The 25,338-nt window shown below is 43.1% G+C and overlaps 2 protein-coding genes across 8 annotated transcripts in view; one reads left to right on the top strand and one right to left on the bottom strand.

Moving 5' to 3' along the window:
- Window positions 1–218: 218 nt before the first annotated feature.
- Window positions 219–4,449, bottom strand: myct1a (myc target 1a). The gene is made up of 2 exons (XM_086189602.1): window positions 4,105–4,449; window positions 219–2,103 (listed from the first exon to the last, which is right to left on the bottom strand). Exons 1-2 carry the CDS (start codon window positions 4,157–4,159, stop codon window positions 1,556–1,558), a joined length of 603 nt encoding a protein of 200 aa, XP_086045728.1. The 5' UTR covers window positions 4,160–4,449; the 3' UTR covers window positions 219–1,555.
- A 6,719-nt stretch (window positions 4,450–11,168) lies between these two features.
- The window catches only part of syne1a (spectrin repeat containing, nuclear envelope 1a), a 125,356-nt gene continuing 111,186 nt past the window's right edge, over window positions 11,169–25,338 (top strand). For 3 of the 7 annotated variants that reach the window (XM_086189442.1, XM_086189441.1, XM_086189444.1), the window contains exon 1: window positions 24,380–24,396. Coding sequence is in view for 2 of the 7 variants with exons in the window: in XM_086189439.1 (XP_086045565.1) it covers window positions 24,273–24,396 (124 nt within the window). In the remaining 5 variants the exon portion in view is untranslated. Of the gene's footprint in view, window positions 11,403–24,021; window positions 24,397–25,338 lie in introns of those variants that run through there. The other 4 variants (XM_086189443.1, XM_086189439.1, XM_086189445.1 and 1 more) reach the window with 4 other exon arrangements.

Genomic DNA, 25,338 nt, shown 5'->3' on the forward strand with positions numbered 1-25,338 from the left:
AAAAGTGTCTCTGAGGCAGAAATGAGGTGTGACCAAATTATTCACGCTCTCATTTTCCAGCTCAGTTGTCTCAAGATAACGAGATGATTGACTCATGATCTCAAGATAACAGATGGAAAAAAGTTGTTACAAGCGTGGCTGTTGTAGGCTTCGGTAATATTTGATGTGTCTAATGTGCGATAATGGAAAACCCAGTAAACATAGTTTTGATTCTTACTTTTATTGCATTAACTTATGAGTAAACCTCACTAAATTACATTCAAAAAATACTTAATACAAGAACTTCCGACACTTAAGGCACCTTTTTATGGACACACTCACTCTTTTTGCACATGGAAACACACTTGAGAATTTTAAACGCCATACACTCGCACACACACACGCACACACACACACATCTTACCATGGCTCGACAAAAAACACATATGAGGCAGCAAATAAAAATCCAACAGGTTTAAATTTGCCAGGCTCCACCAGTAATTAGCGTAGCACCTCATGTACTGTTGGTTTTATTATAATTTAACAACATAAGCAGCACGTCTTCCTTTGAGCTACACAATCACACATCAGAAGTCTTGTCTTACGTCATAAATGCCCAGCTGACAACATTTTTTTTTTAAATAACCTTTTTCTTATCTAAACTAAATGATTGCAAGCATACCATTAAAAGACTGCCTATTATTTGCTCATTATTGTGTTAAAAATGTCTCACAGCTTGGGGACGCACACAATCACGTACATTATCAACAATTTACAAGTGAGTACACCTCAATCTGAATATTAGAAAAGAGTATAAATCAGACTTTCTTTTCAAATACTTTTTTTTTTTAACAAAGATTTGCTTGCTACCATGCAAAGTATGTGCCGAAAATACTCAGATGAGGGTTACAAAGACATTTTCAAACAGGCCTGCAGTCAATGCGTCAGCCTTAGTCACAAAAAAAACGTAGAACAATTGGTGCGTACGCTCCTCGCCATGCCCAGCAGCGCCTGTTTAATGTTCATTCACCAGAACTCCCTTTAAGATGGCAATTTAATTTTTTTTAACAGCCATTAAAACATTTATGAAATGTATTTAACTGTCTGTTCACTCATTCTTTTTGCCAACGATATTTGATTAGTTGTTTCAACAACAACAAAAGCAGACATTTGTTGCTCACAGAATCTTAAAGGAAGGGATTTGCTGCTTTTTTTGTCTTTTCAGATTAGTTATTGGCTGTTAAATGGACCAAAGAAGCACTTTGAACACATCACTTTGGCCTCTTGGAAACTCATGAGCTTTTTTTCAAAATTTCTCCATCGATTGATCATGAAAATAATAGTCCGATTAATTGATGAAGAAAATAATCATCAGTTGCAGCTTTATTTAACTTGTTTTCCGGGCAGGTACGCTCATATCAAAACCTAAATATATTAAAAAGGCACACAAAACCATGTTTGTCAGAGTCTTATGTGCTTGGTATTCTCTCTGGCCAGCTCTATCTGGCCCTACACGTCCACTATCATGAGTAAATCCTCCAGCTGGCATCCTTCAATAAGTTGCTGCTCACTTCTCTCAGGTGCATGTTTCCTGATAAGCCCTAATAATGCTCTCATAAGCTGGAGGTGGGGTCTGTGTAGCTTGGAAACCTCTCAGACCATTGTTCCCCCAAAATGACTCAGGTCTGGCCGGGGTGGTAGTTGGCTGAGCTTCTGTCTGAGCTGACCCACTGGAGGTTGTCATGGTTGGTGTACGAGGCAGCGTTGTCTGGCTCCCTTCCTCCGCCTCCCTTGCAATTTGGCTGCACTGGAGAAGAGGGTGGAAAGTAGAGGCCCTGAAGCTGGATTTGTGCCCTAGTGGGTCCAGGTGGTCTGGGGAGGAAGTTTGACGGTGAAAGGTGAAAGCAGCGCTGACTAAACTGTTGTTGCTCCGTCGGTCGTAGCTGCTGTTGCGGTTGAAACCTTGGCGGTTTCGAGGAGAGGCACGCGAGTGGCGAGGTGGGCACTGGGTGATGCTGGCAGAACCTGCTCTGCGTCTGGACATCCAGGTCAGGATCACGTAAACGAGGGCCCCCAAGAACAGGCCCACGGCCATGGAAACACAGAAGGCTATGATCAGAGGTACTGTGAAAGAAAGACAAAAACTTCATAAAATATATTAAATAAAACACGTAATTTAAGCACATCCTGTCAAACATCCATATTCTCTTGAAATGTCTTTCAATGAGATTTCTGATTCATTTTTTCAGCTGAATTCCCTTTTAAGAGTGAACAATAGAAAATCATGTTCATGGAATACATGTAGATGTGCTTGATCCTGATGGCGCTTTGTCATCCCTGGGAATGCACGAAATTTCAATTAGACTCTGTGTCCGAGATTATAAAAAAGCCCATCTGTTCTTTAACAAAAGGAATGTTGCCAACTAGAGAGCACATAACTCCTCGAGGGGGAAGTTTTGGCTGGTGGCACTTGCATGTTCGGGCCCGCAAGCAGGGATGAGTGCCCTCACCCCTCCAGGCTTGTCACATGTGTAGCTGTTCCATAGAGCGCGAGGGAGAAGGTACCTGCACTGTGGTGTAAATACCACTTCCTGCATCCACTAGATGGAGCTAAGGATCAGGAACTTACACATATTATAACAAAGGGAAATCCACGCTTCAGCTGACCAACTCTGTAAACTGGTGTGTCTCAGGTGAGGGGACAGGTGATCGCTGTATGAAGGAGAACTTCAGGAATAGCTATTCATACCACATGCCAACATTTTAAATTTGCTGACTGTATACTCCAGAAGTTCTACTATATGTTGCAACGCGGGCAATAGACCTCGCAGTATTTCTGATGATGTTTGTTACAGCAGGCTTGCTGCTTGTCCTCGAGAACTCATCAAACGTTTGTAGATTGAAATGATTTCAGACTCCATTTACAGCAGTTTTCTGTTCTATGGAGAGTGTTCGATGGTGTTTCTGACCTAATTTGAGATGGATCTGTTAAACTTACTCAGAGTACATGAAAACGTGAAAAAAATACACCATCCATCCAGACTCCAGCCTATCCCAGCCGCCCTCAGGCGAGAGGCGAGGTTCACCCTGGATGGGTCACAAGTCCATCGCAGGGCCAACACACATAGACAGACAACCATTCACACTCACAGTCAATTTAGAGTATCAATCAGCCTCGTCCCCTCTTGTTGTCTTTGGACTCTGGGAGGAAGCTGGAGTACCAGAGAGAACCCACACAGGAACAGGGAGAACATGCAGACTCCACACAGAAAGATCCCATGCTCCAGCCGGGGCTTGCACCCGGAACCTTCTTGCTGTTAGGTGACAGTGCTAACCACTGCACCGTGCCGCCCTTAAAAAAAACAAAACATGTAATTTCCTGTTGCCATCGGGTGGCGCTATGACTACTCTTCCCCCGAATTTAATGGATCCTTCCTTGGCCTATCCTACAACCCTCCACCGAGTCCACCGAGTCCCTCTGACAGTTAAACAAACAAACAATCAAACGGCACAGAAAACATAACCTCCCTGGAGGACGTAACAATGCCTTGCAAGATGTTGCACCTCAACACAAGAATAGCGGTTTCTTTTTGTTTTGTTTAGCAAAGCTATAGACTTTAGGGACAACAGATTGTATTTCATTCCCACAATAAAAAGACTTTTTGCTTGTTGGGTCTTGGCTGTGTAAGCAGTTCTGCCAGCGTGCTTGAGAGAAGGGAGAGAATGCAGCAGCTAAGACAAATCCTGTTGGAAGACTGCCAGGGAAAACAAATCAATTTCCTCTCAATACAGTTTAAGCGTTAAAATGACTGGATGGACGAGCCCATATTTCCACAGATTCTTTTCTCTGATTTTTGGAATGGAGAGAGAGCCAACTTTGGTCAGAAATCATCTGGAAATGACATTTGAGAAAACAGAGGGGAAGAAAACTCTTTAAAAAAAAAAAAAACAGCGTTTTTAAAGATTTGGTGTACTCATTCTGTTTTTTTTTTTTAAGTTTTCTCATTTTCATTTTTCTTGTTATGAAACAAACCAAGCAAAATGAGTTTAATCCAATAATTAATTTGAATTCCTAAGAGATCAGCAAAATCTATCAGAGACGCCACATGAAGAGGAGAAACTCACCAACATCGAAAGACTGAAGTATTTCCAGAAAGAGATTTGTGTCGTTCTCCGCCATGATTTTGTCTGCCTTTTTCCTCCTGTCCTCCTTCTGTCACTTCTCCCCCGTCTCTTTTTTACTTCTGATGGATTTCCCTGTCTTCCTGCCTACCCTCTTTCCTGTTCTCTCTCTCTCTCTCTCTTTCTTTCTCTCTCACTCCACTTTCTCCTCTTCTCCCTCTCTTACTTTCTCTATCCCTACGTCTGTCTCCCTCGGAGGGAGACTCAGCCCAGAGGCACACGCACACACACACAGCACTGGCAGCTAACTTTGGCAATTGTCTTGTTTATGGAAGCGGAAAACTACACTGTCACATTTCCTGCTTTTCTGCTTGAAATTAGCAACAGGAGTGGCTTATCTATCCAGGACAGAGATCCTGGAGGTGGGGGGTGGGGGGGGCTATAGTCACTTCCTCTCCCATCATTTCCTTCAGGTTGATAAATGTAAAACAGAATGAGAACGAGTCCTTTAGAAAAATATTTTAATGTATTTCCCCTTCCGAGAAGAGTTTTACCATCATTTACCACATCAGTCCTAGCTCTGTTGGTGACATCACCACAAGTACTTTCAATACTCAAGTGTAATAATGCTACTACACTGGTGTATTTCTCTGCAAATCTGCCTCTTCTGATTTTCAGCATTAGTAAGCTCATTCTTTCCACAGCGGCTGCCAGGTCACTGGTGCCTGAATTTGGACGTCTGGTTGTTTCTTGCTTGAAGGGATCCAGTAAAAACACAGTAGTTCGATAAGAAGGAAAAGCTTTATGCTCTTTGCTCATTTACGCGTTACTCATTGTCAGCTGCACTGTCTCACAGCAATTCATGCCATCCGAAATCTGCGAGGTCAGCTGGCAGAAGGAAGGATGCGAGTAGTCATATTGGCATCCCTCTCTATATCTCATCGGGCTCCAATTCTATTAACCAGAATAGAGTATTATCAAGTTGATTGGAAACAATCCCTCAGTTTTTTTATTCAGCTCACATACCAGAGATGGGCAGCATGGTGGTGCAGTGGTTAGCACTGTCGCCTCACAGCAAGTCTGCATGTTCTGCATGTTCTCCCTGTTCCTGCGTGGGTTCTCTCTGGTACTCCAGCTTCCTCCCACAGTCCAAAGACATCGAGAGGGGACGAGGCTGATTGATACTCTAAATTGACCGTAGGTGTTACTGTGAGGGTGCCACCCAGGGTGAACCCCGCCTCTCGCCCAAAAGCCGCTGGGATAGGCTCAAGCCCCCCCCCCCCCCCCCCCCGCGACCCTTAACAGGAATAAGTGGAAGAAAATGGATGGATGGATGGATAGATTGACGGATGGATAGATGGACATACCAGAGATCAGAAGTAAAATGTGTGCGAGTGGGCTGTTTGAAGATGGCAACTAAACAGAGAGAATGGCCGGTAAACCGGGAGTGCTCTCATTCCAAAATAGTACATAAAACCATTCTGTTGTGTTGTGGTGTAATTGGAGGGTTATGGGACATTTTCCAGGTGGGAAATTGCCGATAGCAATTACATAGTTCAAATGTCAGAGGGGAGAATATGACATAATTATATAAAAGAATTTAATATAATTATGTAGGCAACTATGGAGGGCACACCGTTTCTGCTTTTAATTATCTAGACTTATTGAATCGAATCATCGTGTTAAACACAACACATACATAAAAATGTTCTGAACTGAAGGACTTTTTAGCCTTTAATTTAGTCTTGCAGACAGGAAATAAAGCCTGGTGGCTGTTAGTTACTCCCTGTTCCTGACATCTGTGGCCAAATTGGTTTGGGTGTCACAATCCTGTGAAATGACTCGTGTCACCAGAAGAATTTGAATCCATTTGATCTGATAACGATTAAATAGTCTAGAAATGCTGCTCAGTAACATTATTTATCCACCTTCGAGTTAGTAGAGGGCCAACAGGAAAGAACGACCTGCGTCATAGCATAATCTGTTGTTACAGTTTAGTTGTAAAATGGTGGACTTTTTTTTTTTTTAACATGTCACACAACCCCAACTACAGGACTTGTTCCGCGATGGCAATTTCATCCCTTTTATAACATTTGGAAAAAGTTAGACTTTTTGCACAATTAAATTTACCTACATTCACATTCACAGAGAGCCAAGTCAGCTTAGCCTTAGTCTACTCCATTGTTACTGTTGCAGCCTAGTGAATGATGTGTTTTGAGCGTCACCCAGTCCCTGTGAAATGACTCGTTTTACCATCAGAATTTGATCCGGTGGTCCAGTAACATGTGGAACATCAAGAAGGGATTAAGTTATTTTCCCTTATTTTCAAGTTAGCAGGGCTACCTGGAAGTACCAGTGTGCTTCCATCCTCCCAGCACGCAGGTGTGTCAGCACGTGTAAACTTGATTAACCGATTGCGTGAAATTGTTTTGCAAGGCTCGGATGGAGAGGATGTTCACATGCACTTTTCCTTTCATGTTCAGCGATGTCTGTACTACAATGAGGGCTAAGACACCCTAAAATGTTTGTTTTTTTAAAAGGGAATCAGACAATATTTTTGAAAGAAGCCCATTAACATGTAAAAGTTTAAACTCTTAAGCGTGAATGTTATATCCCAGAATAGTTTTCAGCGGAGGGAAAGATTAGAACTGATACTATAGGCCAAATACTACAAGGTGACTTTTGTTTGTAGTACTCTTGAGCGGGACCCAGTATGTGTTCCTCCTGTTCCCTCCTTCACCAGTAGATGGAGTAATACTCTAGCATACATACAGTACTGCACGCCTCTGTGTGGACTCTCAACAAAAATATCAATGCAGCACTTTGGTATTCACTCTCAAGTTTTCCACATATTAGAGTGAAAGTTCTAAAAATTGTTTTTGCACTCAAAAGGTTTCTTTTTAACAAATTGTGATCACAAATGCATTAAAATTAGTCACCTATTGCACATCGGAAATCTCACAACCTCTTGATTACTAGGAAGTAATTCCCGATTAGCTGCGCAAACCTTATTTTTTTTCACAAAAATGATGTAAGTGACATCACAAATGAAACTTTCATTGCTTGTAAACATTGTGGCGTGTGCTTACTGCGCTATGCATGCAGATCTTTACATATGGGGCAGGCTAACACTTTCTTGGAAAACCATCTCACAGTTTTGATATCCTGCTGTGCAACTAAATCAGCTGCGTAAGATGAGTCATGGCTGTGATTTGCATTTATTTATTTATTTTCACATATTCTATGGGGAACAATGAAATGTTCTTGGGAGCACAAATGTCTTCGTCAATTTAGTCTGGCAATCACTTGGCCAACAACATAATATACCTTGAAATACGACAGCCCTGCCATTTTGAGAGGAATAAGATCAAGAAAGTAGAATGATGTGCAGCAGTTATCTGTAATACAGGTTTGTGTGTCTATCGGTAACATGATGGTACAAGCAGGTACACGGCGGAACTTTCTAATAAGATTTTAGAAAAGTGCTGGCTATGCATGAGGAAGATTAACACAGCGGCGGTCTCTGTCTGAGCTATGATTAGATAAGAAAACGTATCAGAACAGAGTAGCATTTGTCTGCGATTGGAAGGTTCCCTGTTGACCCTGCAACATTGGTTCTGCTCTCTGCTCCGCTGCAGCAGTGTTGTCTCCTCTGCTCCTGCTGCTGCTGCTGCATCGGCTTTGGTCCTGAGGGGCTCTGATCGGTAGAGGTCACCCCGAGCCGAGCTGCATAAAAATGTAGGAATCAGCAGTCCGTCCCTGCTGCAGAGGAGCCAGCCAAGCCAAATACACATCCGACCACATTTCCGCACGTCAAACAGATGATTCAGACCAGTACACCACAAGAATGTTAGGTTCATACACATGTTTATTCACATGAGGTGCTGCTCTAGTTACCATTTTGTAGGTTGGGGGTAAAATAATGAGGTAATTGCTAGATCCCATAAATTTTGCTTTATTTGAGTGATTATTGAGTTTTTCATAAAGAACACTTCTGAACAGGAAGGTCTCTATATTATTTTATGACATTAATCATAAAGCCCTGCGATGGACGGAGAGGCAGGGTACAACCTGCGATGGACTGGCGACCTGTCCAGGGTGGACCCCACCTCTCGGCCAATGTGATAGGCTGCACCCCCCCCCCCCCTTCCCATCCTTAATGGATAAGTGGTATAGAAAATAGATGGATGGATGGATTAATCATAAAACCCTCTACCTAACATAATTTTATTGCTTCCTATTTTTAGCAAATCATCATGCTTATCAAGTAGGCAGTCTTAAAACTCTGTTTAGATGTCGTATCTCCCCTCTATTCTCTTTTACTCACCCAAGCAGCAGGTACGGTAGCCGCTTGCAAACAGTGATCTATAGTCATCAATCTTTTTCCGTCTGGCGAGTCTTTATCAACTGATTGTGCATATAAATACAGAATGTTTAGGTAAGGGAGAAAATTTCAGGACAGCAAAGCTCCTGGTATTCATTTGAAGAACTTTGACCAATCACGTTTGAGCAGGCCTAGGTTGTCCCCAGGTAAACAGTCTTTATGGAGTGCAAAAGAGACAGTAGGTCACAAAAATGACTGTAGTCTGACGAGTCAACAAAGCTGTTGTAGTGGTTTCTAAACTGTAAACCGAGTTTAAACTGACTACTTACGACACAATTCACTCGTATTTCAACTCCATGTAAATGTCTCTCGTTGAAAGTCTTGGACCGGATGTCCGCTGGCTGTAATGGAACTAGGGAATACTGGCCCTTGTTCCCAGAGGCCAAGCCTTCAGACATAGCCAGTGGGTTCTAAGATTGCTGTCAGGTTCTGGTAACCATCCTCCTTACCTTCCTTGCAGAAACAATCAGAAACAACTGATTTCACTGAAACTTGGTGTATGACTAGATCATGGGCCAAGAAAGAACCCCCTGAGATCTGAATCACATGGCAGATACACAAGTTACTTTTTTCCTTTCTTTTAACAGTGTGAGATGGGGGCTATTTTAGAGGAGTGGGTGACATCATGGACAGCGTGGGAGAAGGTGGGAAACTGTTCTACCAGTTTTCTGTTTAACACCCATGATTTTCATTCTTCAAACTCCATTTCTTTTTTACCAAGATGTGGGCAGAGGTGTTTTCTTCTTTACTTTGCTCCTCGAGTGACAGGAGTAACCTCCACATGCCATAGACTCCAGTGCTATTCGAGACCAGGAGGGATGTTTTAAACTTGCTTTACTGTACTGTACTGGACTTCTCAAATGCATGTGGTGTTTATCAAACACACTAAATTATAATTGAACTTGTGTTAGCATTTAAACACATTGGGCCACGTTCAATCTATCCATGGCACCAGGGGATTTGCGGACAGCGCTATGTGTTCGCTATGTGTTTAGAGGGGATGTAATCCTAACCCGAACCCTAAAACCACGACGCAAAGAGGCAGGCATTAAACACCTAATTATTCATAAGAGGGTTTTGGGCGCCTGCCGGTGGAGACGGAGCACAAGATCACTTGCTAACTAAAGGGCGAGGGTGCTTGGCGCGAAAATATATTTGAACTGGTTTGAAACTAGCAATATGACACCTGCGCGTGACCAAGGACCAGCTTGTACCATGCTTAAAACGGGGGCCATTGTTTCATCGTGCATTAATGAGCTGGAGTCTCATTTACAGCAAGCAGATATTCTAATCAGACAGTGGGATGTTATCTGTTTTTCTAGGAGAAATCTTTTTTTTTTTTTTCTCGGCCACTTTCCTCCACCTTTCCCTTCTTTTCCATGCAGTCAGGCCAGTGAAGCTCCCTTTTCAGCTCTTAAGAGCTCTCCTGAGATGATGATGAAAGGACCCGTCTAATGGGATTACACATCCCGATAAGTGCTCGGAGCCTTGTGCTCCCTCGCACCTCCTGCATTTTCAAGAGTACCATTGATCTTCTCATTTAAAAAAAAAAAAAAGTTTGTTTTTCTGTCCGTCGGCAGAATTACTCAAAAACTACCAGATTTCGGTAAAACTTGCCGGAGGGCTGTAGTATGAATTCAGGAAGACCTCATAACATTTGAGACAGATTAATGTAACGTAGTGAAAAATATTGGCGGAAAAAAATTGGAAAAATGTACCCGACAATAAGTGATTGTCATTATCATTCTTTCAGGGGATTTGCTTTTTTTGTTTTTCAGAATTTGCCAGGCATCTTCTATGGATATAAATATTATTTGACCCATTCTGGCCTTTGTACTCTTATAATTAATGTGTACTTATATACTCTGACTTTTTGGTCTTTCTGCACACCTGCAAACTTAAATACAATTCCAATATATATTCATAAATGCGCCCATCCAAGGTTCTACATACATTAATTTTCTTTATCCTCTGTGATTTTCACAACTCAATATTTACCTTTTTTTTTTGTCCATTTGGCCATAGAGCCACCCACTCAAAAAGAAAGCAGATGTTAATGTTTCAAAACCATTTTCTTGTAGCCAGCAAAATGACAATGAATAGCAGCAATTCAAAACAAATTGTCACCTGACTTCAGTTAACATCACAGCTTTGATTTCCCATAGAGGCAGATGATGACTTCTCTGCACAAAATCCCACAAACCTCACAAATGCGAGGCAGCGCTCTCCTAAACATGGCCGGATGACGCTTTCTTTTATCATTTCAGAAGGAGGAAATGTATTTTTGACATCAGACGCAAGGATTCCTGCAGCTAATTTTGTTTTCTCTTCTCCCATCTTTTTGTTTTGCGCACTCACACACACGCTCACGTTCTCTTATAAAGATTAAAAACAACACCACTTCTCATTGTGGAAACTGAATGAAAAGGTTCCTGACACCCTATTGGTCCTGACGGGAGAGAAGAGTCATCCGCTCTGGTTGGACAGCAGGTGGCAGCGCATGCAGACCAGGAAGCTGTCCTGTCTGCAGACGTGGGAGGCAAGCTTTGAGATGTTATCCACGCACGCACACACACACATATGCATGCTTGCATACACATATGCACTTACATCATCAGAGGAGGAGGAGCTTCACTGAGTGAGAGAGTATTGCTGCTGCTGCTGCTGCTGCTGCTGCTGCTGCTACTGCTGCTGCAACAGGGAGACACAGCAATATGGAGTAGTCTTGACATCCTGCGCTTAATGTAAAGACACAACACTTGTGCACCCCAGCTCAGGGTGAAAGTCCTGTCAAGGTTTGATGCGCAGCAGCCGGGACGACGTGTCTTTGATGAGTTCAGGACAAGCGGCATGGCATCACCGCAGCATTACAGACGCTCTTCTCGGGATATTGCCAACGTGATGCTTAGGCTGCAAGGTGAGTGTATATTGCTTACTCACTCACACTGCTTCACCTTGGTTTGCAGCATTTTTAGAGGAGACTTCGGCATGACTCAGCAAAACACTGGAAGGGGGGAAAAAACTTGTTGAAAAATGTGCTTTTTGCTGTCGGTTTTATCTGTGCAGGGAATTCGAGTTCGTACCATTAAAAAAAAAAAAGTGGTATTTTGAGAACGCCACTGAAAGGGTCGTGCAATGTCACGGTGTGCAGCGTTCAAAAACACTGCATATTTTTTTGTAATCAGTTGTGTTTTATCTCATATTCAAGTGCTATCAGAGCTGCAGTGTTAAAGTCAACTTTTGAGGAGTTTTTGTTTCGTCATCGACAGTAGCCACAGAGGTGTGTGAGAGATTTAATGCCGTAACAACACAGCTTTCCTTTTGTGTGAGGAGTACGTGAGCACAGAGACGAATTTCGTTGTTGTGTGTTTTCGTGTGCACAGATTTGTGTGTCTATGTGGGTAAAGCAGGGGAAAAAAATAAAAGCAAAGCAGAGGAGCTGACAGGATGAAATCTGTTCTTTCAACCTAACTCTTCTGCAGAAAAGCTGTCACACAGTGGACTGTCAGTCAGTCTCTTAAAACTATACACTGAATAACTGTTTTTTTTAGACCTTCGTTGCATTAAATTGTTATTTCTTATCTAATCTCACTCCTGCTGCAACTTTTCTTTCATTTATATTTACAGCAGATATCATTAGTCATTAGTTCTTCCCAGAAGTCAAATAATGTGTGTGTGTGTGTGTGTGTGTGTGTGTGTGTGTGTATCTTTCTTTCATCCATAAACTGTATGAGAGAAACTCAAGCATCACAGTTACTGAATGGGGTTGATGACAAATATAAAGTAGCACCAAAGTCAGGTGACACCAGAGAGCTTGAGATCCAATATGGCGTCTCTGTGTGTGGCTTCTGAGCTGGCACTTTCTGTGACAGCAGTGAACAGCATCAGCAACCACGTGGCTGCTCTGCATCACTGTCTGCAGGTGTGTGTGTGTGTGTGTGTGTGTGTGTGTGTGTTCACACTCTGAATCTGGACTGTGCTCCATCTGATCTAATTTTAGAAGCCTCCTCTTCAGCAGCCGCTCCAGTTCAAAGACAGTGTGATGCTTTTGATTTAGGTATTCAGTGAGGATTAAACCGTTTATTACGTAGCAATGATTGTGTCCTCCCAATGATTGCTTGTTGAGTGCAGCTGCATTTCCAGCCTGTTTGCATCTAGAGAGTACTGAGGAATCTCATTTAACTCTTAAAGGAACTGCATTACATAAGCTGCAGTTGGGGGGGGGGGGGTGTCGTTATACTAGTCAGCAAAGGTTTTATCTTATTTTACCAAACACATAACTGCAAACTGTTGCTTATTGTTAATGTCTCATGACATTTCAGATAAGACACGTCTTAGCGCTGTGGTTTGTCCTGGTAGCCCAGAGACATATGGAAATTATTTATGATCACATCATCTCTGGATATCCTAGAGATATCTATGATGGATTTTATGACCCCAAGTCACAGTTTTTCCACTCTTTGTTTTTCACATTTTCACCTCGGATGTAATCACACAATAGCTCGTTTATGAGGGCAGTTTGATTCTGATCCACAGTGATGTGTCGTGATCAGCGTTAAGGAAGTTGTGTTTTTGCTGGTGTTTGTTTGTCAGCAGGTTTATTCAAAAATGATGTCACCATTTTCACCAAACTTGTTTTAAGCATGTAGTGCGGGCAGAGGAAAAACCCATTAAACATCAGCACAAACCAGCTGTTGCACCACCTGGTGGCAACAGGAAATGACTTGCTTTTCTTAATACTTTGGCGTACTCCTGTTGGTGGGTTGCCAAGATTGAGCTCAAATTGATCCAAAAAAAAAAAAGTGGTGATAGAACATCACCATAGAACAGAGAACAGTTGTAGCTGGACTCCATATGGGGTCATATCTTTTTCAAGCACATTTGATGAGAGTCCATGAATCCCAGCTGACATTAGGTGAGAGGCAGGGTTCACCCTGGACGGGTCACCAGTCCATCGCAGGGCCAACAGGAGCAATTAGGGGCTCAGTATCTTGCTCAAGGGTACTTTGACATGGTCACCAGGGGAAGTGAGGATCAAACCAGCGACTCTCCAGTTGCTAGACGGCCTCTCTACCTTTGAGCCATGCCGCCCTGAAGAAATCTACAAGCTGATATGAATCACAGTCTTAGTGCCACTGAAATAAACCTGAACGCGCGTGTGTTGTCATTACATCGCGAATAGCAACATATGTCGTAAATGCGTGTGCTTTAGCACCACCTGGTGGATGAAAGAATTAGGATCGGTTGGCCCGATCGAAATTCATTTCGTCCGACCATCCCTGTTTAATGAAGATCGCCAATTTAAGATCATGGGAGGTGGGAGGAGTTACGTCATTGACACATTGCAGACAGAGAAGTTGATATTGTGGCGAAGAAAAACACCACAATGCAAATAAAAATGATGTTACAAATTTAAAAAAGCCACAACGTAAGCGTTCCAAGTCTATAATAAGTCCAGGTTACGGAGGACAGCTATGACTGACGGATAAGCCGATGAAACCTTGGGTTTTGAGGTTCCAGTCATCACTGCTTGTGTCCTTAATTGCGACCTAAAGTTCAACCCGCTGGAGGTCTGTGGGTAGAGAGTGCTTCTTAGCGTGACATGTTCTATTTGGTCTCTGTTTCTCCAGAGAGGAGAACTGAGCCTTCAAGTCATTCTGGAAGAATCAAATAGCGAAGCTGCTTTGCTCATTAGTAAGAACATGATGCGGCTGATTGCTGAAGTTGGCGTGTTTGTGCGTTTTGTCTTTGGCACCATGCAGCGTTTCCATAGGTGTTTGGTCCCCGGTGAAAACTCTAAATGTAATCGACGTTGCTTTTGCTCCTGGTAGGTTGCTTTCGCTTTACTTCTTCAACCTCCTAAAATCTGATATATTGATTTATAATAGTGTTTTACAGGAAAACATGCAACCTATTTTTCAGTAATCAGAGAGTCTGATACCATATGTATATCTCCTTAAAGCTTGATTAGATTAACATACTTTACTCCTCCTCTAAAAAAAGATAACAATATCCTCAAATTAACCATGTTCCACAAATCACCAGATACCATGAAATGAGCTATATTCCCTACAGGCTCAATTTTGAAGCTGTTAGCAATCATTCGATATGACATAAAAACAATCAGAACTTTTGCCCCAGTTTCTCTCTCTCTCTCTCTCTGTCTCTCTCTGTCTCTCTCTCTATCTTCAACCATCTCTTTTGGTGTACCTCTCTGTCACAGTGGAAAAACAGCAATTAGTGACGCCATATGGCAGAGAATGGCGAGGCCGCTTTGAACACCTCCCAGCCTGAACTCCTCCATATGCTGTGGAATTTTCTTGTTTGTTGTGAGCCATTAATGAGAAAAAAACGATGCACTGTTTTTGGCTATTTTCAGTTTCTCACCTGTTTTCTCTGTCGTGGGCGGCGGAGGTGCACATTTACTGCCTCTGGCTTTTACTAGCATCTGCTAACCTATCAAGTGAAGAAGTTTTACAAAGTGTGTTGACATCACCTGCTTGAGTTTTTAGATAATCCAGGAGGAGATAGCCTCAAATTGAGTTCAGGTTTTGGCAGATGTGTTATACAAACTGCATTTCAAGAAATTCTGCAATGTTGTCCAATTTTTTTTCTGTTTTTTAATCCCTTCGTTGATGTGATTTTGAGCAAGCAAGATGCTGTGCAGGCAGAAAGGAATAAGAGGAGGAGGAGGAGGGACTGAAGGGCATCAGAGATGAGCACGTCAGTGAGGTATTTCAATGGCCATGACAACAGAGGAGAGAGTTTTGGATGTAATAGGGATGGGGGGGGGGGGGGGGGCGCATGGACCAGTTTTTAAGCTCCTGATTGCTGGTGGGACTGGCACAGATCCTCAGGTTGGCATATGGCCAGGGTGACATCCCGTTGCCAGGGGCGACATTATGGTTCAGCCGCAGCCAAGGAAGACCCAAGCAGACGGTCACCTTGAGCCATGCCAGCCTCCTGTTTAGTTCTGACACCACCATTTATCGTCTGCAGCTCTGGATGTCGTACACACACACACACACACACACACACACACACACACACACACACACACACACACACACTGAAACACTCGGTGTTAAAAATAGCTGTGATGCATCTTTTTTTTTTCCCCTCCATCATACCACTGGGAGTTTACAGTTTAGCTGAGTGGTTAAACAGATACCGAGAGCGTCTTCAAGGCCGCCACCCCATTAACAAGGAGCCGTTGTAGCTTCAGATCAGTGCCAACGGAGCTTCAGTATTTCTTATTTGTTCTCCTGCTTTCCCCCCCCCCTCGTCTTCACAGAGTGAGTTTACGACTTGTTGCCGTAGTGGCAGTCGCATGACAGCCGGCGCAGGTTTTTCTTCATCTTGCTGGTCATGTCTGTTTCAGCCTCTCAAGCATTAGGTCTGATAAGACTGTATGTTAAAATTTATAAAATGCTGGTTTCAGCGAGAAAAGTTGGATGTGTAGCCGAGGCAGATTGCTCGATAGGTTATGCAACAAAAGCAGCATTGACCAACAATGAAGACTCAACAGAAGAAAAATGCTACTCCTGGTGCAAATCTGCGGCTCATGGCCACACTGATCCCCCGATACACTTCCTTCAGCATTTCTCTGCTATCTCTGATGCTGTCTGACAGATTGAGACTCCCGATCGTTTTGACAGACGTACAGAACAATGTCCTCCAAGATAAAATCCGGACACCTCAGTGTGTGACCCCCTCGACACGTTCAGCCTGTGTCTTTAATACCTTGACTCTCATGCATGCTCTTATCTGTCACACACAGACGCCGACATTCCTTTTTTCAACTGTCACAATGTGATTAGAAGAAGGAGAGTTCTGCCTTTGGCTGTCTTAACACTGGAGGGTTTTTAGAATGGAGGTCAGATTGTGATGACCCTGACCTCTGAGGGGTCCACTAGCCAGAAAATGGGATAATTCCAATAGACCTGAGTTTGTTGGTGAGAGGGTAAGTCCTAGTTTTTATTTGAAGCTCTGCAGGGCGCTATATTGGTTGGGCTTACCGAATTGATTGTTTGAAAATGTTACAGCCGATTTTATTTCGTTATGTAATTACAGTTTGAGCTCTTAGCCTGTGGTCATCATTGTGGGTCTTCTCCTGTTCTCCTCTGCTCACAATAATCCCCTCGCTTGTCTTTTTAAGAGCAGGATGTTCTGTCAGAGGACTCCGTAGCCTCGTATGCTGACATCTCTTCACACGTCATTATAAATTTGGAACAGTTGTATCCCCTGCAGCGATGAAACCAAATTCTGTGTAGGTGTTGTCAAATGTCCTGTCGAATTTTGCGTATTTCTCCCTCGTATCTCCCCTATCCTCATCGTAGGTAAGCCTTTTTTCATCACCCCCTGTTAAAAAAAAAAAAAAATTGTCAATATACTCTTTATTCGTCTTGTTTGTTCATCACAAACTTGATAACTGAAAGTGACCGAATCGAGAACATGATTTTATTTTTCATTTTTCAACTTTTACTCAAACAACATCGCAATTCTTAACTTTCAATGGAAAATAAGATGTGGAATAAAGATCGGCATTTCTAGGAAAATGAACACCAAAACAACGTATGGCAATGACATCCTCACTCTTGGTTCCGACTGTTTTTTTCATGGCCCGGTTTTAAACAAAGTCCAAGTCCGAGACCCAGTGAATGGATATGTACACTTGCCGTGTGCAATCGACACTTTCTCAGCTGTTAATTCTTGTGAAGTGTGAATGTAACAGTGAGCGGGAAGATGCTCCATCGTTCCTTCACGTTTATTTTCAATGGAGAACAAAGCAGTGGAAGTACTGCTTGTATCTGTGCTGCCCACTGACATCGGTCCCCCTTGGCTCGTCCTTACTCTGCTGCTCCAGGCAGAAAGACAGAAAACGCCCGACAAAACAAACAGTTTTCATGCTTTGAGGAATTCAGAAATGACCACCGAATAAAAAAAAAAAAAAAAGTGATCATTCAAGTTTAGGCTAAGTACAATCGCATCACGAACGGGTCAAATGGTTAAAGAGTAAAAGAAAAGGTACATCTGTTGGTTGCCAGAAGAATCGTTTTATAGATAAATTCACTAAGACATGGGTAAAGGGGCGCAGCTGCAGGCGCAACAGGATTTTATAAATGATTTTGGCTCTGTTCCAGTCGTATTTTTATTTCACAGCAGAGACAAGACACATAACTGAATTTGCTGCAGCGACCAGAACGATTTATTTAGTGTGCTGACGCCAGTCCTTTCACTTTACTCGTCCCTGTAATGTGTGGCAGCCGATCGGCGCTCTGAACCTGGATAAAGAGCTTAGACTGTCTGACCCACTCCTACCTACACAAAGCATCGCACTCTCACATACACACGCACACACGCACACACAGTCATCAGACACACACACATTCATAGAGAGAGAGAGAGAGAGACACGCAGGGAAAATCAAGCTTGAAACATTTTTTCAAAGCCAAAATGATTTTTTTAATGCTCTTAGTACAGCTGAGCGGTGTTTTGCTATGACCCCTGGAGCCTCCTGGGGAAGATGCTTTGTATTAGCCTCATTATCAGTCTGTGTGTGGACTTTAACTGATCAATGAGCCCCTCAAAATAGGAGGAAGAAGTGCAATGCAGCACTGATATTCTTGCGTTTGTGTGTGTGTGTGTGTGTGTGTGTGTGCATGTGTGTGTGCATGCGCACCAGTTGTGCAGGTGCTGAAATGGTTTAGATTACTGTCTCTCTGGCCCAGCTTTGACGATCATTTGAATATTTGGACATTTTTGTCGACGACAAAAGCGCCTTCTCTGCACATCTGGTACTGAAAAGGGAATGATAGTGCTTGAAAGAGGAAAGGGGTTGTTTGGATAATCACTTTGACTTGTTCCCCCCTTCTTACCCTCTTTAATGTGGTGTCATTATTACTGAAATGTAATTAGCTATGCTAATGGGCTGGCATTTGGACTTCCGTCTCGGCACTTACGTTGAGACTGGTAAACACACGGCGTAAATGAAGTGGGATGGCGAATGGGGGGGCTGAATGAGCACGTGAGGGTTGAGTGGCAGTGCTGAGAGCGTGATAGAGGGTGTTATTGAGAGTTCAGGCTAAAGTACTCAGACGGAAGTGCAGAGAAGGGGGTTTTTAAATTAGGAATTGTTGGGTTGAAAGAGAGGAGCTGGAATCAAGAAGAGGATAGAGAAGCTTTTGGGAGGGAGGGGGGTGGTGAGGTAGAGCTGCAGAAAAGCCACCAAAACCTGTTAAATCACTTTGTGTGCCATTGCAGTGGATTACAAATATGTGTCTGTGCATGTGTGTGATTATAAAACAAGTTGTAGGCCACCTCTTTTCACTATCCATTTAGTGCATGATAGCTGTAACAGACATGTCCATTAATGTACTAAAATGATGCATTAGCAGCAGAGAAATCTAACGATAAAAAAAAGAAGAAAAAAAAAAACCTCCACAAAAGGCTGGATAGTTTTAGCCGCAGCACAAGTACAGTTCGCACCATCATCAACAGTCTGGTGCTTGCTTTGAATCTCAGTGACGCTTGGAAGTCATTAACTGATAGATAAACATTAACAACACATTTCAAGTAGATATGCAACATTTCTTTTTGCAAGTTCTTAAAGTCAGCAGCCATGATCAAAATAAACAGGCTGCTGCTGTTGTATCATTGGAAGTCCAGTCGGAAAACTCTTATGTCTGGGTCTGTGACATCATCCGGAGGAACTAATTCACTGTGAACAGCAGCAGTGGAGAATACTTGAAGTACATCTGGCTTAGTGAATTTCATAGCCGTCTCCAGTAACTGAATGGATGATTTCCAACTTAGATTTTGCTGGGATTTAATCAAAATAAATCCATCAAAATAATGCCAAAGTTACGACATCATGGCACTTCTTTGTACAAAATATGAGTTCAGTCTTCATTAGGTCTTTTGTCAAGATGGCAAGGGAGTAACTTTCAAAATGTGTGTTTTCTGAATGGAGTTTGGTTTTGATGGGTACCAGACTGAAGTTTGCGGAGTTTTGTTGTTGTTTGTTTGTTTCGTAACATTGGGCTGGCGGTTCTTAAACTCCTTGGAGTTACCAAATGGTTTTATGAGAGAGAAAAAAACCCAACAGCTTTAGACTGTAAACTTTTACATTCTATGCCTGTAACTAGTGATTTAATTTGTCTCAGCATAGATTTTATTCAGCATGCAAGAGCCAGAAAACTATGACAACTAGTTTAAACTATAAAGTGTAAAAGCTACGTGAACATTTCTTTAGCTAAAACCTGTTGGAAAATGGAGTCGAACTGTTGTATTTTTACATGTTACCAAGCCCAAGTACCTCAGTAAGATGAGAATAGATTTCTTTCAATTATTCTTCATTTAAACAAACAGTATATGCACGCAAATTGACTGTGACTGCGCTGTTATTTAACTCTACAACTGTCAAGCAAAAAATGTATCATGCTGTCTGTAGGCCAAATAGTTCAGGGATGAACTGGGGGAGGGAGCACCAAACTGATGAGTCTGGGGGGGGTCGAGACTCAAAAAAGGTTGAGAAAAACTGCAGCTTAAATGAACGTGTGACCTTCGACTGCTTCAAATAGGCGAACTTGTGCTAAATTCTTATCAATAAACCGATGTGTGCCTTTAAAAAAAAATCAGAGTGTATTTAGCCTCCACTAGCTAATAGAGCATATTCATGGATGGCGGAGAGGCTTTAAAAGCCGAGCCCATACTGTGGAGTTCTTGAGACCAGACAGGAAGAGGAGACTTACATGCTTTACTCACCCACTAGGTGGCGCTGTGCCTCTACACTGTCCTCGTCATGTTAAATAAGAAGTCTTTGCTGCTCAGACACTAAAACCAAACGTCCTTAGGCTGAATTGATTGTGATATGAGCAGAAAACTGAGTTATTCCACCCTCCAGGAGGCCGTTTGTTTTTCATTTAATGGCTGAAAAGAGGCTGTTCCTCCTCTCCTCAGAAGCCCGGCGCCCCGCAGACATACCTGTGTGAGCGCCCAACCCTGACCCACGTCCAACCTCCACAACCTCAGAGAGAGATCTGGTGTTTAGTTGAGCTGCCAGGGGCTCCATTAGGGATCCAGAGCAGCTGAGGTTCAGTCTGTTTGAACCCCCCCACCACCACCTCCCTCCTTCCCCCTCCCCTCCTTTTCTCTCTTGAAAATTGTGGAACACTCCAGAGGTCTGCTGCCTAAAGGAGTCTGTTGATTTTATTCTCACACGCACACAGAAGACGTGAAACTGATTCCGCCTCCATTCAGCTAACTTCATTCTGTGTGTGTGTGTGTGTGTGTGTGTGTGTTTGTTTGTGTTTGTGTGCGCGTGTGCGTGTTCACCTGCTCTACTCCCACGGTGAAGCCTAACAAGTCCCTTCAACGCTCAGCCCCTTGTTTCGATTTTGTCCTCGGGGTTGTTTCTCTAAACAGTTTAGTTCCCTGGGGAAGTTTCAGCTGTCTGACTTTAACAGAAACGAATTCTCGAGTTTGTTTTGAGAGCGATTTGTTAACTTCATATTGGTTTTAATTGATATTTCATTTGCAGCTGTGCGAATTTGCTGCAGTAAATCATTTTCAGGCATCTTGGTAGATGAGTTCAGCACCCTGGATAGTTCCTTCACACGCGTGAGTCCTCCAACAATAATTCATCAGACAAACTTTAGCTTACGAACAGAAACATGACTTTATCAGTCAATGTAGCCTGTTTCATTATTTACATCATTGATACTAATGCTGCATAAAAAGCACTACACACAGAACAATAGCTTTTTTGTCTTTTGGCTGTGTTGCAGTACCAGCTAAAGGATTTTCTTAGTAGGGATTTTGTGTGTGAGTGTGTGTGTGTGTGTGCGTGCGTGCGTGTGTGTGTGTGTGTGTGTGTGCAGTGTAAATACCCCACAGGATTATGCTTTTTTTTTTTTTTTTGCAGACTAGAGCGTGCTAGTGAAGGCAATGTATATGTAAATATGAACAAGGGACTGCATTTCTTTCAACTCTGCATAACTGGAATACTCACACACACACACACACACACACACACTCGGGCACATATGTAATACTTTATACACAGAAATGTAACTGGTTTCAAAGACAGGTGGCTCCAACAGTGAAGCTGTTAAAGTGGACGACTGTCAGCAGTGTGATTATCAGCAGACAGATAGCGTATGACAGCTGCCATTGGTTATTGATGACTTTCATAATTAAAATGTCTTGGGGGGGGGGGGGACCAAAAAGAACAAAAGGGGGAGAAAATCACACAAATGATGAATGGTCCTTTCTTCTTTAAGGCTGATATAAGAGCCACCAGGCTATTCTGCATGAATATTGCTTTCTAGGAAAACTCTCTGAATGCTGTTTCAAAGGGGAGCCCTTGTGCTTTTAATATTGCCAGATCTCACACTGCTTTTGTGTGTGTGTGTGTGTGTGTGTGTGTGTGTGTGTGTGTGTGTGTGCGTGTGCGTGTGTGTGTGTGTATGTGTGTGTGTAAGCTACAGAAAGGAAAAAATATCAGGAGAACAGACAGGCTGAATAGGAAAGCTCAGAGGTCAGACAGAAGCAGCGCAACAGATCTGAATGTGAAAAGAAAGACGAGTCGTACTGCAACGCTACAATATTCTGCCGGCGTAAGTTGAGAGATGTGAAGTGGGTGATTTTTTTTTTTTTTTTGTTCCGTTATTGCTGTTATGATACAATTGGGGGTATAGAAATAGCATAGTAGAGCCTTGAGGATGGGGCTGGGTAATACTACCGGATAACTTACACACTGTCAAGTGTCAAAACACGTCAGTACCAAATTACAAGACCTGATGATAGAATTAACACATTTTGGTAAAATGGTTATTTTCATGACATGAAACAGTTTTGATGAAAAAGATTTGTTGTGGTAGTGGTTTATTACGTTGCCTCCCAACACCGGGGTCGCTGGTTACCTCCACCTTCGTTTGGCCACGTCTATGTGAACTGAGGCGCTATGAGGGTGTGTGTCCTGGACAGTTTGGAGCGCTTGTTCAGGGTCAATGGTGTAATCCTTCCACCTGCTACTGAAACTCCCAACTGTCAGTCGAAACGGAGCAGCGGGTAACTCCACATGTGACAGATTAAACATGTGTTAGCCTTCAAAACCTCGTCTTACATCTGGAGAGGGGGCGGAGCAACCGCCAAATTGGGTAGAAAAGGGATGGAAATAACACAAAAGAAAAAAATATTGATCAGATATTGAACTTTTTTTTTAATAATACACAGCCTTACTTGGGAGTCTTGCAAACAAAAAAAAAACAGCCTAAAAAGTCATCCTGAGCATTATTAAATATTAGCTAAACTGAAATTAAACAAGAACTTCATTTGCAAATGTAATTTCCTGTGAAAACGGGGGCAAAGATTCCTAATCTGACCTCAGGAAAAAGAAATGGAAATGTAAAAAAAAAAATCCCTCTGTACTTTTTTCTCATGGGCATACAGCAGTGTGATATGGGTGATATAAAAAAAAATTCTGATCATGAAGATGTGGAACGATATAAAACCAGAGCTCTATTTTTCTTGAATATTATTATTGTTGTTGTCATTAGCATTATGTTTATGAGACCTTTCTTGTTAATGGGGGGGGGGGCGGGGGTGTCTCGTGTCATCCAGCTCCCTGTAAGAGCTCTTCTGTGCTTCTTTAGATGATGATGTCACAGTGGACAAACAATGTTCCCTTTGTGTTTCGGTCTGATTCAATAATTGAGTTTAACATGCAGTAGCAACCATTTCCACAACAACAAAAACAGATCACTGTGTGAATGTACAGTTAAAGGAAAACATTTTTACTGTGGGTTTTACAGTAAACCCTGACTGTATTCACCTCTATTGCATTTGCCTTTATTCGATCCCCTAACCCCCCCCACCCCCCACCCCCGCTGAAAACAAACAGACAGATGTGCTTGTTGAGATGAAAGCAGATCCTTTCTGAAGAACAGTACAGCAGCAGATCAGACAGGATGACTGCCCGTGATAGTCTGCTCCCTGCAGGCTCTGTGGAGTAGAAAGCTGCAAACCTCCGAGCACCACGTGTGTGAATGAGAGCGGGAGGACTGGTATCAGAGTGCCAGCATCTCATAGGGAATTCCTGCATGTCTATCCTGATACTGCGTTTGTGTTTCTGTGAGTGGAGCTCCCACCTCCTAACCTGCTAAACCCACTTGTCTCGCCCTCTCCTCATCAGAACCGGGCTGCTTTGACATCACTCATTCCCACGCGCTCTGATTGGCTGGCAAGTAGAGGGAAGTGGAATGTTCCCGCAGTCTACAGTGAGAAATTAAGAGAGAGAGAGAGAGAGAGAGAATGTGGGAGGGAAAGACTGTGATAAAGAGAGAGAGGGAGAGAAAGAGAGACTAAGCAAGAAGATTGATGCAGAGGCAAGGCGACTGTGCTGCACTCTCTCTCGCTCTCTCTCTCTCTCTCTCTCTCTCTCTCCCTCTCACACACACACACACACACACACACACACAGGACTCACGCGTACACTCTCATCACACTCCCAAGCTGTTTAGCAGGCAGGAAAAACACAGGAGTCTGACTGAGTCTGCAGCCTGTTACTGCAGGACAGGACAGAGAACAGGACGCCGATCACTTCCTAACGCCTCGGAGCAACAGTTTCACCGCTGTCATCTCAGGAGCTCCAGGCTCTGAGGACATCTTTAAAGACCCCCCCCCCCCCCCAAAAAAAAAACATAGCAAGGGCAGGAGCAAGGGCAAGTGTAGCCTCTTTCCCGGAGGTTGCTGTGGATGTGTTGGATGTCCTCTCAACGTCCCCATGAAAGCAGGCTGGAATCGAGGCGTAGTCTGGGTACAAGATGGCAAGACGAGCAGGGGTGAAGCTTCCCCGAAAAAGAATATACCCTTCAACCTGGTGACGGGGTTCTATCACTACCTCCGTGGTAAGTGGGCCAGTGTGTGTGCGGAGCTGTGAGTGTGTGAGCAAAGTGTCTTGGCTGTGTTTTTGTGATTCTGTATGCGCTTGCTTACTGTATGAGTCCATCTTGCCATCCCTTTTGCTTACTAAGTGTTCCATACGGTGCAGATTTTTTTTTTTTTTTTTAGAGCTGTGGGTGTGGTGTGTGTACGGTTAAATGGACAGACATGTGAAGGGGGCGTTTCCACCTTAGCGGAGTGTGTGTGTGTGTAGGTTGCTGAGTTGTGAGCTTACAGCAGGTGAAGGGTGCCTTGCCAGAAGACCAACAGCAGAGTGTGTTTGTGTGTGTGTGTGTGTCACAGCACAGCAGACAGTCTGAATGTTTTCTTATCTCAGTTTGAAGCTGTCTGTCTGTCTTCTCTGCTCACCTGCTATTTATTCACCTCTCTCTGCCTGTCTGTCTCTTTCCCTATCTAATGTGTGTATGTGTATGTCGATTCCCTAGAGAAAAGCATACTTTTTGCAATGAGTTGGCACATCTACTTCCTCCCTTTTCTGCACACAGCTCTTTTATAACAGCAGACTATTGATACAGGCGAACACAAGAGGGTAATTAACTGTGTTAAAACACCGCTGCAAGGCTCAGGCGCTGAGAACGTCTATTTCTCTTTGTGATATTGAAAGAGTGTGTGTAACTGTGTGTGCGCAGAGTTCAAAGTCACCTCGTCCCTGAGATTTAGGGGTGGGCACCGCACAGAAATGTTCTCCGTCACGCTTTAGGATGTTGAAAAAAAGAAAAAAGAAAAAAAAATCGTCCTCATTCTCATCCAATATCAACCACCCATCAATATTTGATCAGTCCTAGAACCAATCAAAAGATTAATTCATAGAACGGCAGAGCTGTTCGGTGGCACATATGACTTGAATGCGTCTGCATTATGTATGAACATGCATGTCCATCCCACAC

Source organism: Aulostomus chinensis, chromosome 20 (assembly GCF_037954235.1).
Source record: "Aulostomus chinensis isolate RoL2024-O1b breed Wild chromosome 20, RoL_Achi_v1.0, whole genome shotgun sequence".
Classification (NCBI taxonomy): Eukaryota; Metazoa; Chordata; class Actinopteri; order Syngnathiformes; family Aulostomidae; genus Aulostomus; species Aulostomus chinensis.